The sequence below is a fragment of the Asparagus officinalis genome, chromosome 3, assembly GCF_001876935.1.
Source record: "Asparagus officinalis chromosome 3, Aspof.V1, whole genome shotgun sequence".
Lineage (NCBI taxonomy): Eukaryota > Viridiplantae > Streptophyta > Magnoliopsida > Asparagales > Asparagaceae > Asparagus > Asparagus officinalis.
Window position 1 is genome coordinate 51,757,771 of NC_033796.1, and position 16,762 is coordinate 51,774,532.

At 35.5% G+C, this 16,762-nt stretch overlaps 2 protein-coding genes across 3 annotated transcripts in view; both read right to left on the reverse strand.

The window, feature by feature from the left end:
* The window catches only part of LOC109834105, a 12,246-nt gene extending 3,134 nt beyond the window's left edge, over nucleotides 1-9,112 (reverse strand). Inside the window, exons 1-5 of one of the 2 annotated variants that reach the window (XM_020402018.1) lie at nucleotides 8,951-9,112; nucleotides 8,422-8,625; nucleotides 7,517-7,588; nucleotides 6,011-6,107; nucleotides 939-1,563 (exon numbers count right to left, since the gene is read on the reverse strand). In XM_020402018.1, coding sequence (XP_020257607.1) covers nucleotides 939-1,563; nucleotides 6,011-6,107; nucleotides 7,517-7,588; nucleotides 8,422-8,502 — 875 coding nt within the window. In that variant the 5' untranslated portion in view covers nucleotides 8,503-8,625; nucleotides 8,951-9,112. The other variant, XM_020402019.1, reaches the window with a different exon arrangement.
* Nucleotides 10,274-11,617, reverse strand: LOC109835106 (protein ALP1-like). The gene has a single exon (XM_020403102.1). It carries the CDS (start codon nucleotides 11,615-11,617, stop codon nucleotides 10,274-10,276), a length of 1,344 nt encoding a protein of 447 aa, XP_020258691.1.

Below are 16,762 nucleotides of genomic sequence, written 5' to 3' on the forward strand. Positions count from 1 at the left end.
TGATTTGAGTCTCTAATGTAGTGTTCTCAGATATAAATATATCTTTAACTGTTATGGTTCAGAATTAACACATAAATAAATATCCCAGAGTTGTGATTATGCCTATTTTGCCTTGCCGAAAAATGACAATGGAAGCTGGCACCAGAAACATTTACTGTATAGCAGTGCATATGTTCGTACAAGGTTGCTGATAGCGGATCGCAGCGCGTCGCGGCGAGGTACCGCTAAGACTATATCGGGCTATTGCGGCGAAATCGCGGCAATTAGCGCACAGTCAAATAGCGGTCAAATTTAAATATATTTAAATATCCTAAATAATAAGAAAATTCATAAAAAATTCTAAAAATTCAATTAGTTGTAAATTTCTTGTATTATCAATAAATAACAATTAATAAGCTTGTTGTATGAATGAAACTATGAAGAAATTCAAGAAATATAGCATCATAATATGTGTGATAGCGGGTTTAGCCGCTTTTAACAACAAAAATCTGCTTTTAACCGCGAAAATCCGCTTTTAACCGCGAAAACCCGCTTTTAACCGCGAAAACCCGCTTTTAGCCCGCGAAAACCCGCTTTTACGCGCTATTCGAATGAATAGCGGATTTTCCCGCTTAAGTCAACCGCGAAACCCCTACGCGTAGCGCTAAAGGGCCGCGACCGCTATTCGCGCCGCTATAGCCCCGCTATTGGCCGCTATTTACAACACTGTGTTCGTACAAATATTTCGAGATTGTGACTTTAAACTTCCAAACTAAAGTTCAGGGATTGCTACTTACAAAAATGAAATCACTAATTTGGGAATGGAATTATTTTCAGACAGTCACGTCATAAAATATGTCAATGAATGATGTCTTCAAGATACTAGTTAGCTTTTAAGCTAGCTCAAGAATAACAGAATAAAGAACTAAAATATAGTGAATGATTGAGTACAAGCTTACCATATTTCTTTCAATAAAGGGAACTCTTTTGTGAGCTTCACCAGTAAATCACGGAATGATCCACCATAAACAGGGACATTTATTCCTCCGTTGTTTCTCACCCAAGTATCAAGATGCTCTCCAATTTTACAGCATGATCCATCAGCATTTACTTCAGATAAGAGGAGCTTCTGTTTAAGATTTTTATTTTCTTTTCTTAAACAACTAATCTTCTCCTGTGCATCCTGGAATTGAGATTCAGACATTTCCAATAGTAACTCCATTTTGGCCTTATCTTGAGCAGCATGTTGGCAGAGTCTCTCTGCTTCAAAGCACCTCTCCTCTAATGCTGCTATTTCAAGCCTCATGGTCTCTATCTCACATTGAGAGTCCAATGCAATAGATGAGATGGCTGTCTCCAATTCTTCTATCTGCAATGCTGAGTTGTGCAACTCCTCACCTTTATCTTTTACATCTCGGATTAAACTTAAATTTCTTGAATCAGATTGCATTAATGCTTCACTCAACAGCTTTAGTTTTTCATGCAAGCTTCCAACTTCTGCAAGCTTTAGTTCAAGGCTATGGACATGCTCACCCATACAATTTGACTCAACATTTCGTAGGTTGAGCTGGTCCTGCAGATATCCTGCAACATTGTCATTAGACATTGCGCTGTAAAAAGTTTCAATTCTGGCATATTCAATAAGTCTAGAAAACCACATCATGCCTTCTAATTTCTGAGAACAAAAATTCCTCTTGAGAAATATTCATCAGAGCTAAAAAAAGCTAATTCCACCATCTATCTACTAAAAAGCTCCTTTGTTAACTTTCTATACAATGAAGCTTCATGAAAGGGATATACATGCATGACAAAAGTTAAGTCCTACAAATATATCAGTTTCAAAACACTATATGACTTTAACTACAGAAAAAGCATGCAAATAAATATATAACTAGCATATGATCAAGGTACTTATACATGTAGGAAACTGGAAAAGGTTGACAAAAGTTAAGTCCTACAAATGTATCTGTAAGGACCATGAATTTTAATACTAGTTAAAATAATTTTTTTATATTTTAAAATATTTAATTATGATTTTTAAAAGAGTATTTATATTTTCTCTCAAATTTTTATAATTTTCTATGATTTAAAGTCTAAGTTTTATATTTATTTAAATGATTTTAATATTTATAAATTTATTTAGTGCAGTAAACATTTCTAGAATTTATCCGTTAGGTTTCTGATACTATTACGTATTATTTTAAATAATACATCGTATTATTATTACTATTACGTATAAATTCTTGTATTATGTTGAATTATTAATTACGTATTATTTGTGTAAATTATTGTATTATTTTAATTATTACGTATCAGCTGTCGTATTAGCATAACTGGTACGTTTTATCGTGTAGATAATTGTCACATAATTATTTGATTTTAAATGTAAGTAAATATATTTTTATTATTATTTATTCTTGTTAAATTATACAATATGGGTATATTTTGACTATTTCGTATCAACTGTTGTATTAGCACAACATGCACATTTTTATTTGTAGATAATTATTATGTAATTAGTTTAATTTGTAAATACCCGTAACTATTTTATTTTAATTATTTTTGTTTTAAACATTAACCCTAAACCCTAATATATATATAATATATATATATATATATATATATATATATATATAACATCCTCTCTCCTCCTACCCAAATTCATCAGCCGCCGCATTCCCATTTTCTCTCTCCTTCTCTTCTTCCCCAACCCCACGTTCTCTCCTCCACGATGCGCAGCCCGAGTCGCCACGTGAACTCCTCTCCTCGTCACCAACGAACTCAACCACCCCGCGTCGTCCCCAGCTTGCCTGGGGTCAGATTCGCCGAGCCCTAACCATGCGCCAACAACGCCCCCAGAATCCCCGACAGCTCTCCTCTCTCCTTCACCACCAACGACGTCAACTCCGAGCCCCCGCGACCACCCATCGTCGGCGAACTCCAAAGACCGTCGCCGTTGTAGTCCCCTCCGCCCTCAACCGCCATCAGCTCTCCTTCACCCCGCCTCCATGAGCTCCAGCAACCGCCGCCGACCATCCCCTCCTACCTCAGGCCGGCTGCGCGTCAGCCACCTGCAGTCACAGCCATTGCGCTCGCCGCCCCAGCATGCAGTCCGTTCGCTGAGCCCTCCGAGATCTGTTAACCACCCTCCTCCTTGCACCACCGTGCCCGCTGCTCGAGCGCCCCTCACCTAGGCGCATCGATGTCCGTCGTGATCCTCCCCTGACGGCAGCCCTATAGCCCCGTCGAACTCCCCGTGGTCAGCCCCTGCAGTCCTCGTCGCAATCCAGATCCACCTCCAGCAGATCCGTCATGACTCGACCATTCAGATCTGACGTACCGCGTCCGCATCGGCCCCACTGCTCGTCATCAGACCCCTTGGTCTCGTAGGCAAGATCCCGCTCCTTTTGATTCGTCATTTCCTATTTATGTCTGTCGCTAATTAGTTACATAGATTAGATTGTGAATTGTTATTATCTGCGTGGCTTGTTGATGGTTAATATTTAACAATGATATTATGATGAGTAATTTAAAGGAAAATTTATTTTGTGTAAAGGTGGTTATGTTGAGATATTTTTAGAATTATTATGATAAGAAAATGATTAATTGGAAAAAGGGGTTGGCCGGTTGGTTTTGAATAATTATTAGAATAGATAATTTTAAAATATTTATTTCGGAAAAGGGGTCATTTTGAGTTGTTAAGTTATTTTCGTCAAAAGAATTATATTTTTGATAATTATGATGATTTAAAAGAATTTATTTTGTGAAAGGAATCATTTTAGGAAGATTACAATAATTTAAAATAATTTATTTTGAAAAAAGATTATTTTCTAAATTACATAGTTGGTTGTTCATAAATTTATGACTCTTAATTTCGATTACCTGATTTGCCATGATATTATTGTCACTGTTTTAAATATCGGCCGATAACCGATATTATCAGCCGAGTTATCGGATTTGGGAGCTCTCCGATAGGATAACTTGGATTTTTAATCGGTTATCGTTTTTGGCGATAGGATAACTTGGATTTTTAATCGGTTATCGTTTTTGGCAAGTTATCGGGGAGTTATCGGCGTTATCGGTACTTATCGGCCGATAAGTAAGGTTTTTTTATCGGGATTATCGGCCGATAAGTAAGGCTATGCAATCGAATGGTTTTATCGTGCGGTCAAGATGCAAGTTTTGCTTTCTATAATTGGTTAGTGATTCTAAACATGATGATTTACATTTTGGTACGTTTATATTTCATTAAGCATGGTTAGATTACATTTTTTAGTTATTATATTATATATATACACCATCTAGTATATCACTCCGATAAATACTACTTATCCCCGATATATCCCCGATTTCCGCTATCCGATAAGAATTTTGATCGTCCGATAAATTCCCGATAACCGATATTTAAAACCTTGATTATTGTACATGACCAGTTGTTTTTGCTATTATTTGCTGTGATTGAGAACCATTAGTAGTCCATGACTTAGTAGCCTCGTACGTCATGAACAGACTTAGTGACATGTGTGGGTGTGTTGACTGAGTTTAGATGGTGAATCCGAGTTTCAATGAGGATTATGGTTGATTTAGAAAATACAAGAGAGTTGGGATGGGAAAGTCCATGTTCATGTGATCGGATAAGGCTGTTGATGTATCTTCCAGGCCTCCCCATGATCCAGTGTAGCTTGGGGTTGGTTTGTTAGGTCAAAGTGGAGCCGGTATAGCCACTTTGGTCCGTGAGCTTGATATTCACCTGATTCTTGCTTGAGTTCGAACCAGGCCAAAAACGGATTGTGTGTAGCCCTCTGACCGATCTAGTGTAGCGGCGTATTGGATGCACGTAGAGGATTTGTAAACAGTCAGTTATCCGATGATATGTGTTGACTCTATGTGAAATGTGAACCAGTGAGTTGAAATAGGATGGTTAGTTACATGACCTCGATTCTTGGCTAAGTATGATTCTTGTGAGATGTAGGCCAATTGTGTTTCTTTTCATACATAAATCGGGATTAATATTTAATTATCTACAATTTAAGACATATGGTATATACATGAGGGTTTCCTTGTTTGGATTATTTCGCTCGACGTACTACGTCTCGAGTTGTAGATTTTTAAATATTAATTCCATCTAGTTGTATGACCTTGTAACTTGGATGATTATTCTGATCGCTAGCTGCATGATTTCGTTACCCGATTGATTTACGGATTCTTATGATTATCATGTTTTGGTAGTGGATTGTATGTGATTTTGTTGGATTACCAGTTGCACGTTCTTTTGTCGTTTCGGTTATCGTATCATTTTTCGCTTGGGTTTTCGTTCGTTCTTTTCTTTTGTGGGGTCTTACCGTGTGCCATGCACCCTGACGTACACCTGTTTTCTCTGGTGTACGTCAGATTTAGAGGAAGAACAGGTTCAGCTTGGAGATGCGCCAGAGCCGAGTATTCTCAGCAGGAGTACCTACCCTATAAACGGAGCAGGAGTCAAAGTCTATTCTTTCCATTTATCAGTCGATGGTTCCGTTTACTCTTGTAGTACTTCCTATTTCAGTCTAAACGATGTATTATAGTTCTCTAGTATTCATTTGTTCATTTTGTATAAGAGCATGTTGACCCGATTATAATGTCTGGGATGAATATTCATTGTGATATGTATTATTTTATTCTGTGGTGTTCATTATATTCTTGTTGATCGTGATCTGGGACCTGTGCCTTTGCAATGTATTATTTCCAGACGCTTAGCGTATTAAGTTGAGGAGAAATGTTTATTTTTATTTATTCTTCTCAATCTAATACGTCGCGGGCTTGTTCACGTTCCGATTCCCGGGTATTTTTGGGAAGCGGGGCGTGACAGTATCAGTTTCAAAACACTATATGATTTTAACTACAGAAAAAGCATGCAAATAAATATATAATTAGCATATGATCAAGGTACTTATACATGTAGGAAACCTGGAAAAGGTTTTATCCCCAACACTGACTGGCATCTAGGCATATATTTTTCCTGTCAAATTTAAAGGGAGCATAATATGCTTACCTATTTCTAGTGAGCAGTTCCTCAGTTCCTTTTCCAGTTCCTTTATGTACCTCTTGTCTCTGAGACAAGCCTCTGACACTGCATTTGACTGCATTCTCTGTATACACAATTTTTAATGTCTATTAACAATATAGTTTGCAGAAACAATTTACGATTTCTAATATCTTTCTATAAACAAAACACCTAAAATGTAGGATTACATGCTTAAATGAAATCTAGAAATTATAAACTAGAAAAACTGAAACAGAATGCAACACAAAAGATAAGATAAGCAAATTGAAAAAAAAAAATGAAACAAATAGTCTTTTGTTTGAATTTAGGTAGTGCCTTTGAACGTTGAGAAATCTACATGGAAAGTGGGATAGAGTTATACAGATGGCAATATGCCAATATCAAAGAAGGAGCACAGTTCTTAGTTAGTGTTGCTTGAAAGGTGGCTTTGAATCTTAAAAATCATATATAAATACACATACTGGCGTAAAGTATCATAGTATATTAAAAGAAAATGTGAAAAATGGACCATGAAAAGGCACTCAACCCACGAGGACATGTTAGAATATAACAAAATTTAACCCTCAATCCCTCGCCACAGCTTCATAGTTTTTATGTAGTGGCAGGATCCTTTCACAAAGGCATCTGCATGTATCAGAAAACTAAATATGTTCTCTCAATGGTTTGATAAACTGGTTAAAACAGTTATCATGATTAAGACCTATGAAGCACGGACACGCATAACATGAAACCGTGTCGTGTCGTGTCCGTGTCGGACACACGTGTCGAACACACGTATCCTATGTATTTTTTAGGATTTGCCTCGTGTCGGCGTGTCGGATGGCCGTGTCGGATCCGTGTCCGTGCTACATAGATTAAGACTTGATCCTTAAGCCCCTAAAGTGGAAGGCAACACCTTGGTGATATGATGACTTCATTTTAAGTTAGAGTGTCCTTAGAGTATCCTCAGAGTATTTGAGGTCCAACAAGTTAAAAGCTTAAAAGGCAGTGTCATAACACCAGAGATAGGTCAAGCTTGTCCCGAGAGAAAGCAGTATATCCATCCAGCACAGATCAATAGAAATCATTGACGATGCCATAAAATGATGCCACGACACTGTAAGATGTTGTTACCTCAAAGAAGAAACAAAAGACAGTAGATTAGAAGTTCCGCAAGTGTGTGGTTATGAGAAATCACCAACTTGATATATCCTTCAATAGGGAAAGTTTCTAGTCTAGAGATACCAGATACCACATCATTACCAAGCCAATTAAAACAATGACAATTAAGAGATTTTCATATGAAAAGAGTTCAACCTAGTGTTTCTAATCTAATTTATCATGAATCAAATGAATATTTATGTGCTGAGCACAAGTTACAAGTTCCTAATAATTATTTGAGTTTGAAGAGAATGATATTTGATGACCCTACCCTCAGAACTTTGAAGCAACAAAAATATAAAAATATGAAGATATATAAAATAAGGTGCTGAAGGATATATGCATAAACATTACCTGAATCAGCTCAGCATTTTTGGACTTTTCTTTCAACAGCGACTCCTTCAGAATATCCTTTTCTTTCTTTAGCTAATACAAGGAAACAGAAAGTTACTCATTTTATACTGAGAATCATTATTTTGATTCTTATAATTCCGACATTGATAGCATACTCAAACATCTAGATCTACGCATCCAAAATATTGAAACTAAAATTTAGAAAACCACACAACATATCCAAATAAGATTGTACTGCATTTTAAATTTTTTTTTAATATAAGAAAGGAAGCACCAGAATCAATTAAAGCAAAGCATGCAAAATTATCCAATCGGTATGCCACCTTTACCGACTTCATTAGCATGAATCTGAAGTGCCTCATTGATTCTGATATATCAGTTTAGGGGTTGACGATAAAAACTCTATCATCCCCAAAAAGATAGATCAAAAAGCTATGATAACTCGCTTAGTTATAACTTCAGGTAAATTATGCATATTACCTAAGGTACCGAAGAGGAATCCCATCGTGCATAGAAAGTTCTTATCCTTGTGTAAACACTCAAAAATCTCTATATCAGTAAATGACATCATGATGTATTGCAAAATAGAAAGAAGAGGAACAAAGAGAAACTAAAAAACCTATGTGAAGTCATTCTTACGGACACAATTAACTCCGGCGGTATCAAATGTCAACCGCATCAAGCTAAGGAAACAGACAGACTGATTAGCAACCTTAGAAGTCTTTCTCACCTTTAACATCAGTTCGCATTCACACGAACCCATTTATTAAATATTCTTAACTTGGCAACTACTTACTCAGTTATCTGAACCATGTGAAGAAATTAAAAGAAAAGGAGAACCATATGAACCATGCTGAAGTGAAGGAACAATGATGGAAACATCCGAATAGAGCACGATGTCCTACCTCTTTACACATAGTTTCTATCCGCACAAACTCCTCAAGCTCCACGTTACGGACATTATAACTCCTAAAACTACCAGACATCTGCAGAAATCAAGATATGAGCAAAAAAGAGAGCCTTTCAATGTGTTTAAGCTTATCTCTTTAGGGCTCTCCTTCCAAAGATCACCATCAGATGATGAGCATGATACAAACCAGAACGCCCACCTGTAAACCACAACCAAAGAGCTCAATGCATAACCTACAAGCACGTTGCTAAATTTTATCGCAGGAATATTAACTACGAAATCAACACCCAGCCGAGACGATGAACATCTATCATTACAAAAGGACCCAACTTTGGTATCAAAGCCAGAAACTTTGAGAATCGTAGGGAGAAATTAAGTAGCAATTCGGGTATAAAATCAACAACCAATTTTCAAAATCCCCCATGCTATCAGGGGGTGCAAAAAAAAAACCTAAAATCGCCAAAATTACTAGCTTGGAATGAAGATTGGATCGTAACAAATAGAAGAGGTGAAATTGATCTTACGGATTGGGGGGAATCGATCAAAATAGCGGGGGAAATCAGAAGAATTTATACTCAAAAGAAAATTCAAACTGTAGAAGAATTCGATGCTTCCCTCTGTGACCAAGGCAAGAAACAGCGAGGATTGAAAAGACGCCAACCCGGGTTTTGTTTGGGTTGGGTTATGTTGTACATTAATGCCTCACTAACACAAATAGATGACTCAAGACATGACACAGATAAGATGTAACGGTTAAATATCGGTATATCATGTAATTGGATGATGACACATCATCTGTCTCATACATTAGGTCCCCTATAAGCTGGACTGGACCCAGGAAGGCGAGATGCTGTATGGCACAATGAATGAGGTCACATAATGGTTAATTGAGTAATGGTTTATTAAAGTTCAAAAGCAAAGCATGATTGTGGCATCAAAGTAAAGCGTAGCAACGGGTCGGGTTCGGGTCACGTTGCTTTTGTACCCAGGTTTTATGTGGAATACAAAGGAATATAGGATCCAAAGCCCATGAAGTTTTATGCGGAATTTCTTTTGTTCCCAAGTTTTCACTCCATGTTTCTTCTCTCCAATTCAATCTTTGAAACTACTATTATGTCCCTTGTATTAGATGGTATTACAAATTGGTCCCTCAATGTCCAAACTTTCCCCTCAACTTACTTTTTTATGGCCGGATAGACGGATAGCCGTATGCTTACCAAAAGAATAAAACATTTTTAGGCTAATTAGCACTTAAGTATCTTAGAGTTTCCCCCACTTTGCATTTACATACCCTCAATTGTTTCTAGCAGCTCTTATGTACCCTCAAATTTCTAAAATTTGTACTTTAATACCCTATATTATGTGAACATGATATTTTATCCTGAATTTTCCCTTGTAACGCTTAGGGCATTTCCAACCCTTTGCCTCAAAATGGTGCAAATTTTGCACCAAAATGGTGCAAAAGTCACATCTAACAGTAATTCATCTACAACCCATTGCACCATTTTTTGCACCAAAAAGGAATATTCTTAGTATCTTTCTTTTTATCTACTTTTATATGATTATTTTTTATTCCCTATATTTTTAACTATTTCAATAATTAACCTCACATATCAAATTTTATTTTTTCACATACTTTCCAAACAAAATGATTTATTATTTAAAAAATTAAACTAATAAAACAATAAAATATTATATACCTATTTAAAATAACTTGATTGCTAAAATATTATATTTTTATTATTGATATTGCCAAAATATTACATTCAAGAACACAACAGAAAATAAAATGTAAGAAAATAATTAAACATTAACAACAATGTAAAAATTACAAATTTAGTATGCACTTAACTATCTGAATTAGTGTATTCCTCCCATAGATGATCTATCAATGCATTACGAAGCGCAATATGGGCATCTTTATCCTTGATTTTTCCGTAACGTGCAATAAATTGAGTAAATCTTGTAGTTTCATCTGCTACCATATCAACTTCTGGTGTTGGTGCTTCCCTCACTTCTTGAATTGGTGCATAAAGATCACGTTCATCCTCGATTATCATATTGTGCATAATAATGCATGCAGTCATTATGTCATGTAATACATGTTTTTTCCAAAAACGTGCTGATCCTGCCACGATTGCAAATCGTGATTGGAGAACTCCGAACGCACGTTCTACATCTTTTCTACATGCTTCCTGTTTCATGGCAAAATATTTTTTCTTCCTACCTTGTGGCTGTTGGATTGTTTGTACAATAGTAGCCCATTTCGGATATATACCATCAGCTAAATAATAACCCATATTATACTCTTTTCCTTGAATAACATAGTGAGCGGGAGGAGCAATACCTTGAGCTAGGTTAGAGAAAAGATTAGATGACTCCAGCACATTGATATCATTATTGGTGCCTGGCATACCAAAATATGCGTGCCATATCCAAAGATCATAATCTGCCACAGCTTCGAGGATAATAGTTGGTGACCCACTACGTCCTGTGTATTGCCCAGACCATGCTGTTGGATAATTTTTCCATTTCCAATGCATACAATCAAGACTTCCTAACATTCCTGAAAAACCACGTTTTTTTCCAATATAGAGTAGTCTAGCAATATCGTTAGTGTTAGGTGTTCGTAGATACCGCTCTGCGAATATTTCCACCATAGCACGACAAAATTTTGTCATACTTTCAATTGATGTTGACTCACCTATTTTAACGTATTCGTCCATAGCATCAGCTGGTAGACCGTATGCCAACATGCGAAAAACAACTGTTACTTTCTGTAATGGTGATAATCCCATTCTACCAAGTCCATCACTTCGTTGTTGGAAGTAATAGTCATGATCTTTCACTGCATCAACAATACGAAGGAACAAACTTCTTGACATCCGATATCGACGACGAAACATATCTTCTCCAAAACGTGGATTATCGGCAAAGTAATCTATGACCAAATTCTGATGCGCATTTTCTCGATCGCGGTTGATCACTGCATGACCGGGAATCGAGCCACCATGGATCGGTTGGTAGTTGTGTTGACGTAAATTGTTAACGAGGATCATGTTGTTGTTGATGTACTCACAAATTACTTCTTCGGTTTCATCAATCTCTGCAATGATATTGGACAGAAAATTATCATCATCCGAAGATGAAGATGATGATAAGTATGATGGACCTCCAACATCGAAATTCATTTTTGAAGTAAGAAAAAAATGACTGAAGTATGCAGAAATGGAGAATAATAATTTTAACACAACAACGAGTAATTGTGTGGATGTACCTAATCTAGTATGCTATTTATAAAACTTTGCTTAGCTGTATACATTGAACAATGTGTAAAGTTGAGCTGATTTTAGGAAATGCTTTCTAGCTGTTATCAATTTGTCACAAAATTCAAATTTTCTTTTAGCTGTATATGTTGGACAATGTGTAAAGCTGGCCTGATTTCAAAAATTGGTTCCCACTCGTACAAAGCTTTCACACAATTCAAGGAGAGCTGAGCTGTGTATACATTGCACAATGTGTAAAGCTGACCTGATTTCAAAAATTGATTCCCACTCGTACAAAGCTTTCACACAATTCAAGGAGAGCTGAGCTGTGTATACGTTGGACAATGTGTAAAGCTAACCTGATTTCAAAAATTGATTCCCACTCGTACAAAGCTTTCACACAATTCAAGGAGAGCTGAGCTGTGTATACGTTGGACAATGTGTAAAGCTGACCTGATTTCAAAAATTGATTCCCACTCGTACAAAGCTTTCACACAATTCCAAATTCAAATTCAAATTCAAATTCAAACATAAAAAACAAATTTGGATTGGCTATAAATAACATTCACGGTTTCTACTTCAAACCACCCAATTCTAAGTATTTCTTCAAAGTATTTCTAATCTCCAAACCAACCGCTTTTTACAAAAAAATATCAGTTCGATCAACTGGATACATGGTTACTAAAGATGTGCTCCTTTGTTAAGTATTCTTGGATATTTCTCAAGACCCTATTATCGGTAGAAACCAGTCTCGAGATGCATTTTGGTCTCGTGTGGAGGACAAATACAATGAACTTCGAGATCAGCATTTTGAGATGCGTACGAGCCGATCAATTCGTTCTCGAATGGAAATCATAAGTAATGAAGTAAGGAAATTGAATGCGTGCTTGAGACAAGTAGAGAATCTGAATCCAAGTGGTGCTTCAGATGAAAATATTGTAAGTATTCTATTAATTATCGTCTAAATTTTATTATTATTGTTGAAATACATAACTTGATGTTCACTATAATTTGCAGTTAGTTCGAGCAAAGATGTTATTTATGCAAGAACCAAAGTACAAAAAAGGTTTCAAATTTGATCATTTCTGGAATATGGTTAAAAATTTCGAAAAATTCAAAGATGATGTCCCCACAGCAAGACAAGTTGGTTGAAGACAATCCCAAAGTGTGAACTTCGACTCGTCACAATCAGATAATCCCACTCCGGAATCTCCTATATCAACATCTCCTGGACTGTCATCATTTACTCCATCTAAACGACCTATTGGGATAAAAAAAGCTAAATTGAAAAGGAAAAATGATGATCATGAGTCAAGTGTAGTGGACTCCATCGAGACCTCCAGCAACCGACTTATAGACAGGTTAGACAAGGCGAGCTTGGACAGGCAAGTAGCGTTTGATATCGAACGAGAAAAGATAGCCATGAAAAAAGATCGAGATGAATGGAAGATTATAATGAAAGATTTGAATTCCATTGCTGATCCAAACGTGCGTGAGTACGTTCGAGCTCAACAGATTAAAATAATACAAAAAAGAAATCAACAAGAACAATGGTCTGCTTCTAATTTTGGCAATTATTTCAATGATATTGGACACTCTGGCCCCGATCTACCAGATTATTGAGAGTTGCTTGTCCATCTCAGGAAATGTTCCATGTTTAGTTTGTATTTTATGTTTTATTGTAATGAAGTTTTATATTATGCGTATTAGTTTTTATATGTTATGTATTTCAGATATGTAATTTATATTTGAATTATGTATTAGGATTGCTCTTTATATTTCATGGGACTTTACTTAATATCTAGATTTTAATATTATAATTAATAATAATGTCTTTTAAATTTTAGCATTATTTTTAATTTTAAAAAATAATTTATTTTGTCCAAATTATACAATTGGGGTAAAATTATAAAATTTAAATATTATTGGAGTTGTTTTATACATTTAATAAAACAATTAGGGTCAAATTGTAAATACATAAAAGTATAAGGTAAAATAAAAAAATAAAAATAAAAAAAATAAAAACAAACAGTAATGGGGTGATGAACAGTGCGACGCCAAATATGGCGTCGCGCTGTTCATCACCGCTAAAATGCAACGGGATTTGGCGTCTGGTTAGAGCTCGTCATCAGCGGCATTTTCCCTTTTTGCGGCAAAATAACGCCCGGTTGGAGATGGTCTTAGAAGATAAGTTCAGAGCTTTTTAGCTCTTAATGTTTGTTGAATTTACTATTAAATCTATATTTTAATTTTAAATATAATTGATGTGTTTAGCAGTAATTTCGAAAAAAGTTGAAGGGTAAAATTTTTTAAATTTATCTTTTAAATTCCAGCTGAGAATATTTAGGAAAATAGGACAATTATAAGACCAACAATGCTTTATGGGTCTTAATATTAGGCAATTTAAGAAACAACATGTGTGAAAAATGAGCATAGTAGTAATAAGTATGTTACGATAGTCTTGTGGCTATACACTAAAAGATAAGATAAAAAAAGTGTATATTCATAGTAAATTAGATGTTGCTCCAATTGAGGATAAAATGAGAGAGAATAGATTAAGGTTTTTTGGTCATCTACAACAGAGAACTCTTAGTGCACCGCTTAGGGAATGCAATAATATTATAGTTAATGGGATAAAAAAATCTAGAGGTAGATCTAAAAGAACTTGGTTGGGAGCAATGAAGAGGGACATCAGGATATGATGATGATAATTTAGCGGAAGAAATGTTCCATAATAGAATGGAATGGAAAAGCAGGATTTATATAGCCGACCCAAAATATTTAGGGTAAAGACTTTGTTGTTATTGTTATTGTAATACTTAGAAAAATATGTTCATGTTTACACAACATAAGATATTAAAGTGCAAGTTTTAGAAACATCAAGAACATACAAGTGCAAAGTAGGAAAAAGTTGAGGTGGTTTAGAACTAATTAGCCAATATGCTAAGACTGACCTCCCTTCCAAACCTAGCAGCAGCATGCATCTTTAAGGGCCTGTTTGGTTCATTTCCTTAAAAAAAGAAAATACAAAAATATATTGAAATCCATTTCAGTGCATTTCAGAGGATTTCTCAGATTTGATTTTTTTTGTTTGTTTCGCATTGAAATCATATGATGTAAAGCATTGTTTTCTATTTTTTTGGTTTGTTTCAACATCCAAAAATCAAGAAATCTAACCTCATTTCAGCCACTTTAGACACATCTGGTCTCGAAAAGGTAAGACTAACAATATTTTATTTTTCATTTTCTTTATTTCCTACTCATTTCAGCCACTTCGGGACTGAAATGAGTTTTCTACAAATTCTGATGTAGCACCTCATTTCACAGCTCCATTTCTTTAAAACTCTCACTAAACCAAACGCGGGAAATGGAAATGGGTAGAAATCAAAAACCGACGTGGAGCTCTTGTCAGGTCACAAAAGCTCAATTTCCTTTTTTTTTAGCAAACAAACAGCCCCTAAAACAAAAACCCCATACTCGTTTAGGGAAAAGGAAAAGGATCATTCTTTTTTTTTTTTTTTTGACAAAAAAACAGGGGATGCTTCCCGTTCATTAAAATAAAATATAGATGTTATAGTTACAAAAAGTAGGATACGAATTGTATCCAAATGTTGGTAGATAGAAAATAAAATTCAAATAAATAGGGACGTATAACTTTCTTCTTTCAGAGATCTGTGAAGATGAGGAGTGGGCATTGCCGTCACTCATCGTTGACACAAATATAAGAAAGAACCAAAGTCAGCCATACGTATATTTACTTGAATTAGATTTTCTATAAACTAACAAACAAAAGATTAAAAAACATAACTGTTCAGAAACAAAAAAAAAGTTACAAAAAGACTTCAAAAGATCTTCAAAGTCAACTTCCTGTATATTCTCCAAGCTTTCTTAAACATTCTCCCCGCCGTGATGTTCTAGTGTTTTAGATAGGCGTTGAGCCACCGAACCTTTTCTTGCACTTGTCCATTCATAAATTCCAGAAATAATTTGATTAATAATGGATTTGTATGAGAAAGGAGTATGATAAAAAATAAGCTTATTCCTTGTAAGCCATATGTTCCAGCATGTAGCAGAAAAAATCAGACGTCATGCATGTCTTTTAAATGTTCTACAGATTGTAGAAGCTCCATGAAAGTATGTGGCCATTGAAAATATAACTCATACTTTTGAAAATGTCTCCATATTTGCACTGATAAATGGCATGAAAAGAAAAGATGTTCTCGACATTCATCTTCCAAACCACAAAAGTTGCATAATGTATCACCTTGCCAGCCTTTTAGAGTTAGAAAATCCTTAGTGTGCAACTTGTCATTGAACAATAACCAAGTAAAAAACTAAACCTTGCTCGGTAGGAGAGGATTTCAAATGCCTTTGTATATAGGAGATTGAATTCCTCTAGAATTGAGAAAAATGTATAAGGATTTTACTAAGAATACCACTGTAGAAGTGAGAGACCACTTTGCCTGATCATGTTGATTGTTGACAGAAAAAGCTCCAATGATATTCATGAGCTGCATTCTGTCAAAATGTGATGCTTGATTTAAGCTTCTCTTAAGCAAAAGATGTCAATGCCATTCATTAGCTTGGAGACGTCCTTGGCTACTTATGGGAACATTTATAGAAAAAGCCAGGTTATATAGAGAGGGATATAGACTGGCTAAGGAGTTACTCCAAGCCATTTATCTTCTCAAAATCTTATTTTGTTACCAGAGCCTGGTTTCCATATAATTTGTTGGAAAAAAACATCATTTTGAGATATGATTGCATTCCAAAAAGATGAGATATGATTGCATTCCAAAAAGATGAATGTGAAGTATTCAGATAGGAAAAGGATCATTCTGATCCGCAAAGAAGGGTAATTTTCTAGGAATAATAATCTCCTTTCAAAACACCTCTAGAGGAATGAAGTGGTTTGCGTCAAATTGACATAGCTAAGCTTTCAAACTTAACCCTATCCATAAATGGTATAGACCCGTAAATAGTTTAGATCACCTCATTTGATGAGAATATTTCGATAAAATATCTTATTTGATGAGAATATTTCGATAAAATATCTACTCTTTAATGTAT

Excerpts from the sequence above, each read along its gene's own strand:
- LOC109835106 (XM_020403102.1), bottom strand. The coding sequence starts at position 11,617 with ATGAATTTCGATGTTGGAGGTCCATCATACTTATCATCATCTTCATCT.